Genomic DNA, 11,411 nt, shown 5'->3' with positions numbered 1-11,411 from the left:
CTCCTGGATTCATTGAATTTTTGCAGGGTTTTTTGTGTCTCTATCTCCTTCAGTTCTGCTCTGATCTTAGTTATTTCTTGTCTTCTGCTAGCTTTTGAATGTGTTTGCTCTTGCTTCTTTAGTTCTTTTAATTGTGATGTTAGGATGTTGATTTTAGATCTTTCCTCCTTTCTCTTGTGGGCATTTAGTGCTATAAATTTCCCTGTACACACAGCTTTAAACGTGTCCCAGAGATTCTGGTATGTTGTGTCTTTGTTCTCGGTAGTTTCAAAGACCATCTTTATTTCTGCCTTCATTTCGTTATTTACCCAGTAGTCATTCAGGTGCAGGTTGTTCAGTTTCCATGTAGTTGTGTGATTTTGAGTGAGATTATTAATCCTGAGTTATAATTTGATTGCACTGTGGTCTGAGAGACAGTTTTTTGTGATTTCTGTTCTTTTACATTTGATGAGTGTTTTACTTCCAATTATGTGGTCAATTTTAGAATAAGTGCTATGTGGTACTGAGAAGAATGTATATTCTGTTGATTTGGGGTGGAGAGTTCTGTAGATGTCTATTAGGTCTGATTGATCCAGAGCTGAATTCAAGTCCTGGATATCCTTTTTAATTTTCTGTCTCATTGATCTGTCTAATGTTGACAGTGGGATGCAAAAGTCTCCCTTTATTATTGTGTGGGAGTCTAAGTCTCTTTGTAGGTCTCCAAGAACTTGCTTTATGAATCTGGGTGTTCTTATATTGGGTATATATATATTTAGGATAGTTAGCTCTTCTTGTTGAATTGATCCCTTTACCATTATGTAATGGCCTTTTTTGTCTCTTTTGATCTTTGTTGCTTGTTGAATTGATCCCTTTACCATTATGTAATGGCCTTTTTTGTCTCTTTTGATCTTTGTTGGTTTAAAGTCTGTTTTATCAGAGACTCGAATTGCAACCCCTGCTTTTTTTTGCTTTCCATTTCTGTGGTAGATCTTCCTCCATGCCTTTATTTTGAGCCTATGTGTGTCTTTGCGTGTGATATGGGTCTCCTGAATACATCACACCGATGGGTCTTGACTGTTTATCCAGTTTGCCAGTCTGTGTCTTTTAATTGGGGCATTTAGCCCATTTATATTTAAGGTTAATATTGTTATGTGTGAATTCGATCCTGTCATTGTGATGCTAGCTGATTATTTCGCCTATTAATTTGTGAAGTTTCTTCATAGTGTTGATGGCCTGTACAATTTGGCATGTTTTTGCAGTGACTGGTACCGGTTGTTCCTATCTATGTTTAGTGCCTCCTTCAGGAGCTCTTGTAAGGCAGGCCTGGTGGTGACGTAATCTCTCAGCATTTACTTGTCTGTTAAGGATTTTATTTCTCCTTCACTTATGAAGCTTAGTTTGACTGTATATGAAATTCTTATTTGAAAATTCTTTTCTTTAAGAATGTTGAATATTGGCCCCTACTCTATTCTGGCTTGTAGGGTTTCTGCAGAGAGATCCACTGTTAGTCTGATGGGCTTCTGTTTGTGGGTAACCCGCCCTTTCTCTCTGGCTGCCCTTAACAGCTTTTTCTTCATTTCATCCTTGGTGAAACTGACAATTATGTGTCTTGGGATTGCTCTTCTCAAGGAGTATCTTTGTGGTGTTCTCTGTATTTCCTGAATTTGAATGTTGGCCTGTCTTTCTAGGTTGGGGAAGTTCTCCTGGATAATATCCTAGAGTATTTTCTAACTTGGTTCCATTTTCCTGTCACTTTCAGGATCACCAATCAAATGTGGATTTGGTCTTTTCATGTAATCCCATATTTTTTGGAGGCTTTGTTTATTTCTTTTCACTCCTTTTTCTCTGATCTTGTCTTCTCGCTTTATTTCATTAATTTAATCTTCAGTCATTGATTTCCTTTCTTCTGCTTCATCGAATTGGCTATTGAAGCTTGTGTATGCTTCACGAAGTTCTCCTACTGTGGTTTTCAGCTCTATCAGGTCATTAAAGCTCTTCTCTACACTGGTTATTCTAATTAGCCATTCGTCTAACCTTTTTTCTAGATTTTTAGCTTCCTTGGGATGGGTTAGAACATTTTCCTTTAGCTCAGAGTAGTTTGTTATTACCCACCTTCTGAAGCCTACTTCTGTCAACTCGTCAAACTCATTCTCCATCCAGTTTTGTTCCCTTGCTGGCGAGGAGTTGTGTTCCTTTGGAGGAGAAGAGGTGTTCTGGTTTTTGGAATTTTCAGCCTTTCTGCTCTGGTTTCTCCCCATCATTGTGGTTTTATCTACCTTTGGTCTTTGATGTTGGGGACCTATGGATGGGGTTTTTGGTTTGGATGTCCTTTTTGCTGATGTTGATGCTATTCCTTTCTGTTTGTTAGTTTTCCTTCTAACAGACAGGCCCCTCAGCTGCAGGTCTGTTGGAGTTTGCTGGAGGTCCACTCCCAGATGCTGTTTGTCTGGGTATCACAAACGGAGGCTGCAGAATAACAAATATTGCTGTGTGATCCTTCCTCTGGAAGCTTTGTCCCAGAGGGGCACCCACCTGTTTGAGGTGTTTGTTGGCCCTTACTGGAAGGTATCTCCCAGTCAGGCTACACGGGGGTCAGGGACTCACTTGAGGAGGCAGTTTGTCTGTTATCGGAGCTTGAACGCTGTGCTGGAAGAACCACTGCTCTCTTCAGAGCTGTCAGGCAGGGACTTTTAAGTCTGCAGAAGCTGTCTGCTGCCTTTTGTTCAGATATGCCCTGCCCCCAGAGGTGGAATCTAGAGGCAGTAGGCCTTGCTGAGCTGTGGTGAGCTCCGCCCAGTTCGAGCTTCCCTGCCGCTTTGTGTACACTGTTAACATAGAACCGCCTTCTCAAGCCTCAGCAATGGCAATGCCCCTCCCCCTGCCAAGGTCCCATGTTCCAGGTCGATTTCAGACTGCTGCGCTAGCAGCCAGCAGGGCTCTGTGGGCGTGGCACCCACCAAGCCAGGCACAGGGGGGTTTCTTCTGGTCTGCCGGTTGCAAAGACCATGGGAAAAGTGCAGTATTTGGGCACCAGTGTACCACTCCTCCAGGTACAGTCACTCACGGCTTCTCTTGGCTGGGAAAGGGAAATCCCCCAACCTCTTGTGTTTCCCGGTGAGGCGGTGCACCACCCTGCTTTGGCTCTCCCTCAGTGGGCTGCACCCACTCTCCAACCAGTCCCAATGAGATGAACCAGTTACCTCAGTTGGAAATGCAGAAATCACCCGTCTGCTGCATCAGTCTCGCTGGGAGCTGTAGACTGGGGCTGTTCCTGTTCAGCCATCTTGGAAGCGCTCACTTTATCTTTTCAAAGAGTATTTTGTGTGACTGAATGCTCTGACCTTTTGATTTTCTGAGATATTAACAAAAGATTGTCCAGGCCCAGCCTCAACTTTTTCTCTAGAGCATACTTTCCTGACATTGAATCTCTAAATTTTAGCATATTTTGCAATGTGAATGGGCTGAGAATTTCCCAAGTCATCAAGTCCTGGTTTCTTTTTGTTTAACAGTTCATTCTTCAATTTGTCTCTTTCCTCTTGCGTTTTACATGAGCAGCAAGAAGACATCAGGCCATACCTTTAACACTTTCCTGAAGATCTCCTCAGCTAAATTTCCAGTTCCATCATTTATAAGTTGTGTTTTCCACATAACTGTAGGACAGTTCTGCTAAGCTTTCTGCCACTGTGTAACAAGGATCATCTTCTCTCAAGTTTTCCAATAACATGTTCATCACTTCCTTCTGAGCCTTCACTAGCAATGCCTTTAACATCCATATTTCTACCAATAGTCTGTTTACAACGATTTGGGTATTTTCTAAGGTAATTTGTGTTTTCTCTGCCATACTTTTCACTTCTTTCTGAGCCCTCACTAGTGAAAGCATTTATTAACATCTATATTTCTACTACATTGAATGCAATGTAGGTTTTTTCCGTCAAACTTCTCAAAATTGTTGCAGCCTCTGCCAATTACCAATTCTAAAGCCACTTCCATGTTTTTAGGTATTTGTTATAGTAGTACCCCACTTCCAGATACCATCTGCTATATTCTTTTTCATTATATCATATCTTTGTGAATCTGGATTTAATCCATTTACATTTAAAATAATTACTGATAAGGAGAGACTTACTTCTGTTATTTTGTTGTTTGTTTTCTGTGTCCCTTGTAGCTTTCTTTGCCCCTCATTTCCTACATTGCCATCTTTTGTGTTTAAGTGATTTTTTTTAATATAGTGAAACATTTAAATTCCTTTCTCATTTCCTTTTGTGTATATTCTATGGCTGTTTTCTTTGTGGTTATCATGGGAATTACATTTAATATCTTTAAGTTATGACACTTTAATTTGGATTTATACCACCTTAACTTCAATTCCTTACAAAAGTTCTGCTCCTTTAACAGCTGCAGCTGCATCACCATTCCTTTCAGTTGTTGATATCACAGAATTACATCTTTGTACATTGTGTGTCCAAAATCATAAACAAATAATTTGTAATGGATTAGCCTTTTAAATTATGTAGAAAACAAAATGTGGAGTTACAAACCAGTTACAATAATACTGGCTTGCAGACTTGTAACTTTTATCTTTTCTTTTCTTTTTTTTTTTTTTTTTTTTTTTTTGAGATGTAGTTTTGCTCTTGTTGCCCAGGCTGGAGTGCAATGGTGCCATCTTGACTCACTACAATCTCCCCTTCCTGGTTCACGCTATTCTCCTGCCTCAGCCTCCCACATAGCTGGGATTACAGGCATGAGCCACTGCAACTGGCCCATTTTTTTCTTTTAAATGTATTCTCTTACATTATATAGAAAATAAAAAGTGGAGTTACAAACTTTAAGGATTCCTTGAATGTAATATGTTGTTTCTCTCTTGGTGTTTTTAAGATTCTCTCTTTGTCTTTGACTTTCATGGTTTGACTACAGTGTGTCTGGGTCTGAGTCTCTCCGAGTTCATCCTACTTGCAGTTAAGGTTGGATGTTTATATTCGTGTCTTTCATCAAATTTGGGAAGTTTTTGGCAATTATTTATTCAAATATTCTTTCTGTTCCTTTCTCTCTTCTCTTTCTGGGACTCTGCTAATGCATGTGTTGGACCAGTTATGGCGTCCTATGGGTCCCTTAGTTTTTGTTCACTTTTCTTCAATCTATATTCTTTCTGCTCTTAATACTTGATAATTTCCAATTTTTATCTTCAAGTTCGCTGATTCTTTTTTCTGTTTGATCAAATCTGCCTTTGAATTCCTGCAGTGGATTTTTCATTTCAGTTTTTAGACTTCTCAGCTTCAGACTTTCTTTTGGATTTCTTTTTAGGTTTGTTACCTCTTTGTTGATTTTCTATTTTGCTTATGCATTGTTTTCTTGACTTTCTGCTCATCTTCATATAGTTTTTTGAGTATCTTTAAGACCATTTTAAAATCTTTGTCGAGTTGATCTATCAGTTCTTTTTCAGGGGTGATTTCTGTTTTCCTTTGAATGGGCTACCCTGTCTTGTTTGTTTGTATGCCTTGTAACTTTTTGTTGCAAACTGAACATTTGAATCTAATAATGTAGTAACTCTGGAAATAAAATTCTCCTTTCCTACGGTTTGCTGTTTGTTGTTATTGTTGTTGTTGTTGCTGTTATTGTTATAGGCTTTCTCTGTGCCAAGGAATAACCTGAGAAGTGTAAGGTCTTTTCACTTCTTTTTTCAGCTTTCATTTTTTTCTGGACATTCACAGTGGCTTTCTAATTTTCCCTATATGTGGAATTGCTTTTGAATGTCCTTGTCTTTATGTCTGGCTCATGAAAGGGGAAAATAGAGAAATAGAGGAGGAAAAAAAGATGCCAGGACTTTGAATCCTCTGGATGTCACTTCAACTGGAGGAGGAGAGGGTTGAAACAATGGGGAAGGTTCAACAACAATGGTCTCTTGCTTCTTGTTTTCACATCTGTGATCAAAAGCAGCGAGCAGTGATCAGGGGATAGATTTGCAATATTTGGAGGACAGTGTCCTTTTTGCCCACACTGGCTCCTACAAGTTGCTCTTAGAACACATGCAGGGTTGCTTCTATAGGGCTGGGAGTGGGGAATGGGTAGCTATTACTGAGCTAAGAACTGAAATTGACCAAAATTAACCACAATTTACCATCCAAGCTTTCCCCTGGAAGTTGCAAACTTTCCAATAGACTCCAGAGTTTCAAAATAGTTACATCATGCAGCTTTTGCTACTGCAGTTGTTGTATATGTAAGGAGACAGCTTCCACATGCTTCTTATTCTGCCATCTTCCCATAAGCCCATCTAATCTACTTCTTTTTAAAGTAGATTTTAAGTAGATTTTTAAGAGGAAATGAGGAATAGTTCTTCATCTGTGACTTGAGGAAAGGATATAGACAAAGAGTAGGAACAGTAATAGGTTGAAGGGGAGTAAGAGTTTATAGGGGAGGTCATATATGATTACTTTAATCTTTTCTGTGTAGTGAGAATCTAATTTAATATGAATAAGGTTGGAGATAAGGAAGAGTTTCTCTTAACAAGAGAAGAGCTCTGCAAAAACCTTGGGGAATGAGCCAGGGGGCCAAGATGTTTAAAATATTCTGAATTCTAAGCGTACAATTTTCCAGTTGTTTATAGCTCTGCATTAAGTTGTAATCTCGGGTTATGGAATTAAATAGGAATTAGCAATTCGAAAGTTGGAAGTTTTTAAAAGTAAAATTCAGGTTTTGATTTTTACAAATTACATTTTTTGTTGACCCTGAGTCTTCTGTTGTTCCTTTGGGGAGAGAAATAAAAGAGAAAGACCAAGGGCTGGAGCTCAGATACAGCCTCCAGTAATGGCTGTGTAGTAGAATGTTGGAGTGCTTGTTCATGGGCACCATAATGCTACTATGATCAGCATTTGGATGAAGAGGGACTATATAGACATACTAGAGTTAATATTTGATTGATTTATAATAGATAGGGTACAGTATTTGATCCTCTGATTTTTACCTTGTTCTGAATTATCTACCTGTAGTCATCTCACAATCAAATAACTCCCCATCAACTTATCAATATTTAGCTCTATCCTGTCTCTGCAGTCATAGTCTCTAATGTCAAGTTACCCACACACTCCATGATTCAACAAGCCCTGAAAATTTGTAGAACTCTACTTTTTAGCACTTGTGACCATTTCACCTTTTCAACCAAAGTGACTGTTCAGTGTTATGACTTTGTCATTTTGACACATAGCTTGCAAAGGCAATGGATTCCCATCTTGGTTTCTTAAAGTGTAGATGTTTGAAAGTGTGCCAGATACTCTAAATTATTGGCATCTGTTAAATGGGAACTTTTCAAAGATCAAAGAATTGTTCAACAAGTGCTAAACTTTGACATACTTCTTGCATTTTCTTTCAGGTTAACAATAAATGCCCTTGCCCAGAAGCTCAATGCTTACTGGAAGGAAAAAACATCTCAAGATAATTTTGAGACCTCAGCTGTAGCCAGGCCAATACTGTAAGTAATAGATATAGAATATGAATGTATTAGGGATAATATCCATAGATCAAATGGAAGGAACAAGGGTAATGTGTCCGGAGTTGGTTTCTGCCAGTGGATTCGTGGCCTCACTCACTTCAAGAATGAAGCTGCAGACCTTCCTGGTGAGTGTTACAGCTCTTAAAGATGGCACGGACCCAAAGAGTGAGCGGTAGCAAGGTTTACTGTGAACAGCGAGAAGACAAAGCTTCCACAGCTTGTAAGGGGACCCAAGTGGGTTGTCGCTGCTTGCTGGGGTGGCCAGCTTTTATTCCTTTATTGTTCCTTCCCATGTTCCGTTTCTGTCCTATCAGAGTGCCCTTTTTTCAATCCTCCCCAGGATTGGCTACTTTTAGAATCCTGCTGATTGGTGCGTTTTACAGAGTGCTGATTGGTACATTTTACAATCCTCTTGTAAGACAGGAAAGTTCCCTAAGTCCCCACTTGACCCAGTGAGTCCAGCTGGCCTCACCTCTCAGTAAGATGGTGCTTTTCACATCAGGAAGTTTAATTGATTAAAAATAGGAACTCACAGGTACTAATTGCTTCATTCTCTAAACCTCTTCATTCTGCTTTAACACATTTACGGTCTGGATCATAAATGTGAAGAGTTGAGTACTGTCAGTTTAAAACTGGTAGTGTGATACAGTAGAAGATTATGGCTATTTAAATCAAACATTCCTGGGTTGAAAATCTGGATCTGCTTTTTAATAGTTGAGTGAGCTTGGGTAAGTAAGTTACTTCACCTGTCTGAATATATTAACTTAGGTGACATACGTTTTTAGCACAGTGACTGGCATATAGTAGGTGTTCAGACATGTTAGCAAACTTCCCTTTTTTTAAATTCCTAGTGAATATTGCTGGGACTGTACCAGTACATGAGAGTAGAAATAGAGAACCCAGTATGTTAAAGAAATGGTAGAATTTATTGACTCTAAGACAAGTCAGGTAAGGAGCATAATACAGAGGATCGAATGTGTAGCAACACATACACAGTCAGTTACACCACCATCAAGACAAACATCGGAGTGGTAGAAGTTCTTTTTGGAGTAGGTACCTGTTATTTTAATGGAAATTATTAGGCAAATGTATGATATAAAATTTTATTTCAAATGCAACCTAATGGCTGTATTAACCCTCTTCTGTTTTTTAATTTTATTTTAAAATTTTATTTATTTTAAAATTATACTTTAAGTTCTAGAGTACATGTGCACAACATGCAGGTTCGTTACATATGTGTACATGTGCCGTGTTGGTGTGCTGCACCTGTTAATTCATCATTTACATTAGGTATATCTCCTAATGCTGTCCCTCCCCCCTCCCCCCACCCCACAGCAGGCCCTGGTGTGATGTTCCCCTTCCTGTGTCCAAGTGTTCTCATTGTTCAATTCCCACCTATGAGTGAGAACATGCGGTATTTGGCTTTTTGTCCTTGTGATAGTTTGCTGAGAATGATGGTTTCCAGCTTCATCCATGTCCCTACAAAAGACATGAACTCATCCTTTTTTATGGCTGCATGGTATTCTGTGGTGTATATGTGTCACATTTTCTTAATCCAGTCTATCATTGATGGACATTTGAGTTGGTTCCAAGTCTTTGCTATTGTGAATAGTGCCACAGTAAACATACGTGTGCATATGTCTTTATAGCAGCATGATTTATAATCCTTTGGGTATATATCCAGTAATGGGATGGCTGGGTCAAATGGTATTTCTAGTTCTAGATCCTTGAGGCATTGTCACACTGTCTTCCACAATGGTTGAACTAGTTTACAGTCCCACCAACAGTGTAAAAGTGTTCCCATTTCTCCACGTCCTCCCCAGCACCTGTTGTTTCCTGACTTTTTAATGATTGCCATTCTAACTGGTGTGAGATGGTATCTCATTGTGGTTTTGATTTGCATTTCTCTGATGGCCAGTGATGATGAGCATTTTTTCATGTGTCTGTTGGCTGTATGAGTGTCTTCTTTTGAGAAGTGTCTGTTCATATCCTTTGCTCACTTTTTGATGGGGTTGTTTGTTTTTTTCTTGTAAATTTGTTTGAGTTCTTTGTAGATTCTGGATATTAGCCCTTTGTCAGATGAGTAGATTACAAAAATTTTCTCCCATTCTGCAGGTTGCCTGTCCACTCTGATGGTAGTTTCTTTTGCTGTGCAGAAGCTCTTTAGTTTAATTAGATCCTATTTGTCAATTTTGGCTTTTGTTGCGATTGCTTTTGGTATTTTAGGCATGAAATCCTTGCCCATGCCTATGTCCTGAATAGTATCGCCTAGGTTTTCTTCTAAGGTTTTTATGGTTTTAGGTCTAACATTTAAGTCTTTAATCCATCTTGAATTGATTTTTGTGTAAGGTGTAAGGAAGGGATCCAGTTTCAGCTTTCTACATATGGCTAGCCAGTTTTCCCAGCACCATTTATTAAATAGGGAATCCTTTCTCCGTTTCTTGTTTTTGTCAGGTTTGTCAAAGATCAGATGGTTGTCAGCTCATGGCCATCCTCCATAGTTTTCAAAGAAGTACAAACTAAGATGAGATGCCATTTTTTGCCTTTCAAATTAGCAGTGATTAATGCAGTGAAACCGATGTTCACATACTGCTAGAGAGTGTGTGTGCTGGAAGCAGAACTGTAATAATGGTAATTATTGAACATTTAACTTATATGTTAGGCACTGTTCTAAGTTCTTTACATGCAGTGATTTATTTAATCATCACAACAACCCTATCTGTTAGATATTATTGTTACTTCTTTATAGATGTAGAGACTGAGACACCAAGAACTTTAGTAACTTGCCTTAGGTTAGACAAGCAGCAAGTGGTAGACCTAAGGTTCGAATATAGGTTCGAAATCAGGTCCCCCAAACCTAAGTTCTTAACTGCTGCTTTCTTCTGGAGGGATGCAATGAGGGGAATGTAGTACAGTCGCCTCAGCTACCTATTTCCTGAATGCATGGGCTAAAAGCCTCTCCTATCTGCCTGGATTGAAGGATCTACCATGATCTGCATGGAACCCGAAACAGACGGTTGCTACCTCTAAGCGTGCCTATCCCCGAGAGAGTAATACTGGCACCCTGCAAGAGACTCTCCTGTGCATATGCATGTAGAACCAAAGCTAATATCATCTTTCTTCTCCCCTCCCACTACTGCTGAAGCTGCTTTTTACTGACTCTGGCTCTAAAACAGTGGCTGTCTAGAAATACATAGACACCAGAGGTCAGGCCTGAGCTTACAGCTTAGAGGTTGCAAGGCTGGAACAGCCTGAAGCTAGGAAATAGGAAGCTGTAGATCCAAAAATGTGCGCAAACTTTGTTTGTTCAAACAGGGTTTTTAAAAAAAAACAGGGCATTGTATTTCAGTGGTAGAATTATGAGTGCCTTTTATTTTCTGTATATATTTCTCTATTTTCTAGCTTTTAATATTGAGCTTATATTACTTTTATATTTAGAAAAAAGCACATTTTAAAGCCGGGCACGGTGGCTCACACCTGTAATCCCAGCACTTTGGGAGGCCAAGGCAGGTGGATTGCTTGATCTCAGGAGTTCAAGACCAGCCTGGGCAACATGTTGAAACCCCGTCTCTACCAAAAGTACAAACATTAGCTGGGTGTGGTGGTCCATGCCTGTAGTCCCACAGCTACCTGGGAGCCTGAGGTGGGAGGATTGCTTGAGCCCAGGAGGCAGAGGTTGTAGTGAACTGAAATTGTGCCACAGCACTCCAGCCTGGGAGACAGAGTGAGACCCTGTCTAAAAGGAAACAACAACAACAACAAGAAAGTAAAAAGCACAATTTAAGATGTTAAGAAAATTATTGAACTAAGACATAAAAGAACCGCACCAGTCTGTTGAAATATCTAGTATAAGAGCAGTGTAAATATAACATGCATAAATTTCATCCTGGGCTAAATTACATGTTAGTGAAATTGGCTGAGGTGCCCCTCTTCTTACTTTGTGTGTCTT

At 39.4% G+C, this 11,411-nt stretch overlaps 1 protein-coding gene across 2 annotated transcripts in view; it reads left to right on the top strand.

The window, feature by feature from the left end:
- Positions 1 to 11,411, top strand: part of MORC4 (MORC family CW-type zinc finger 4) — a 54,545-nt gene that overhangs the window by 23,845 nt on the left and 19,289 nt on the right. For both annotated transcript variants that reach the window (XM_011958710.1, XM_011958709.1), the window contains exon 8: positions 7,343 to 7,441. In XM_011958710.1, the coding sequence (XP_011814100.1) occupies positions 7,343 to 7,441 (99 nt within the window). The remainder of the gene's footprint in view (positions 1 to 7,342; positions 7,442 to 11,411) is intronic.

This window comes from Colobus angolensis, unplaced genomic scaffold (assembly GCF_000951035.1).
Source record: "Colobus angolensis palliatus isolate OR3802 unplaced genomic scaffold, Cang.pa_1.0 Scaffold472, whole genome shotgun sequence".
NCBI lineage: Eukaryota > Metazoa > Chordata > Mammalia > Primates > Cercopithecidae > Colobus > Colobus angolensis.
The sequence above is the reverse complement of the archived record's forward strand: the minus strand, read 5'-3'. Positions and strand labels throughout refer to the sequence as shown.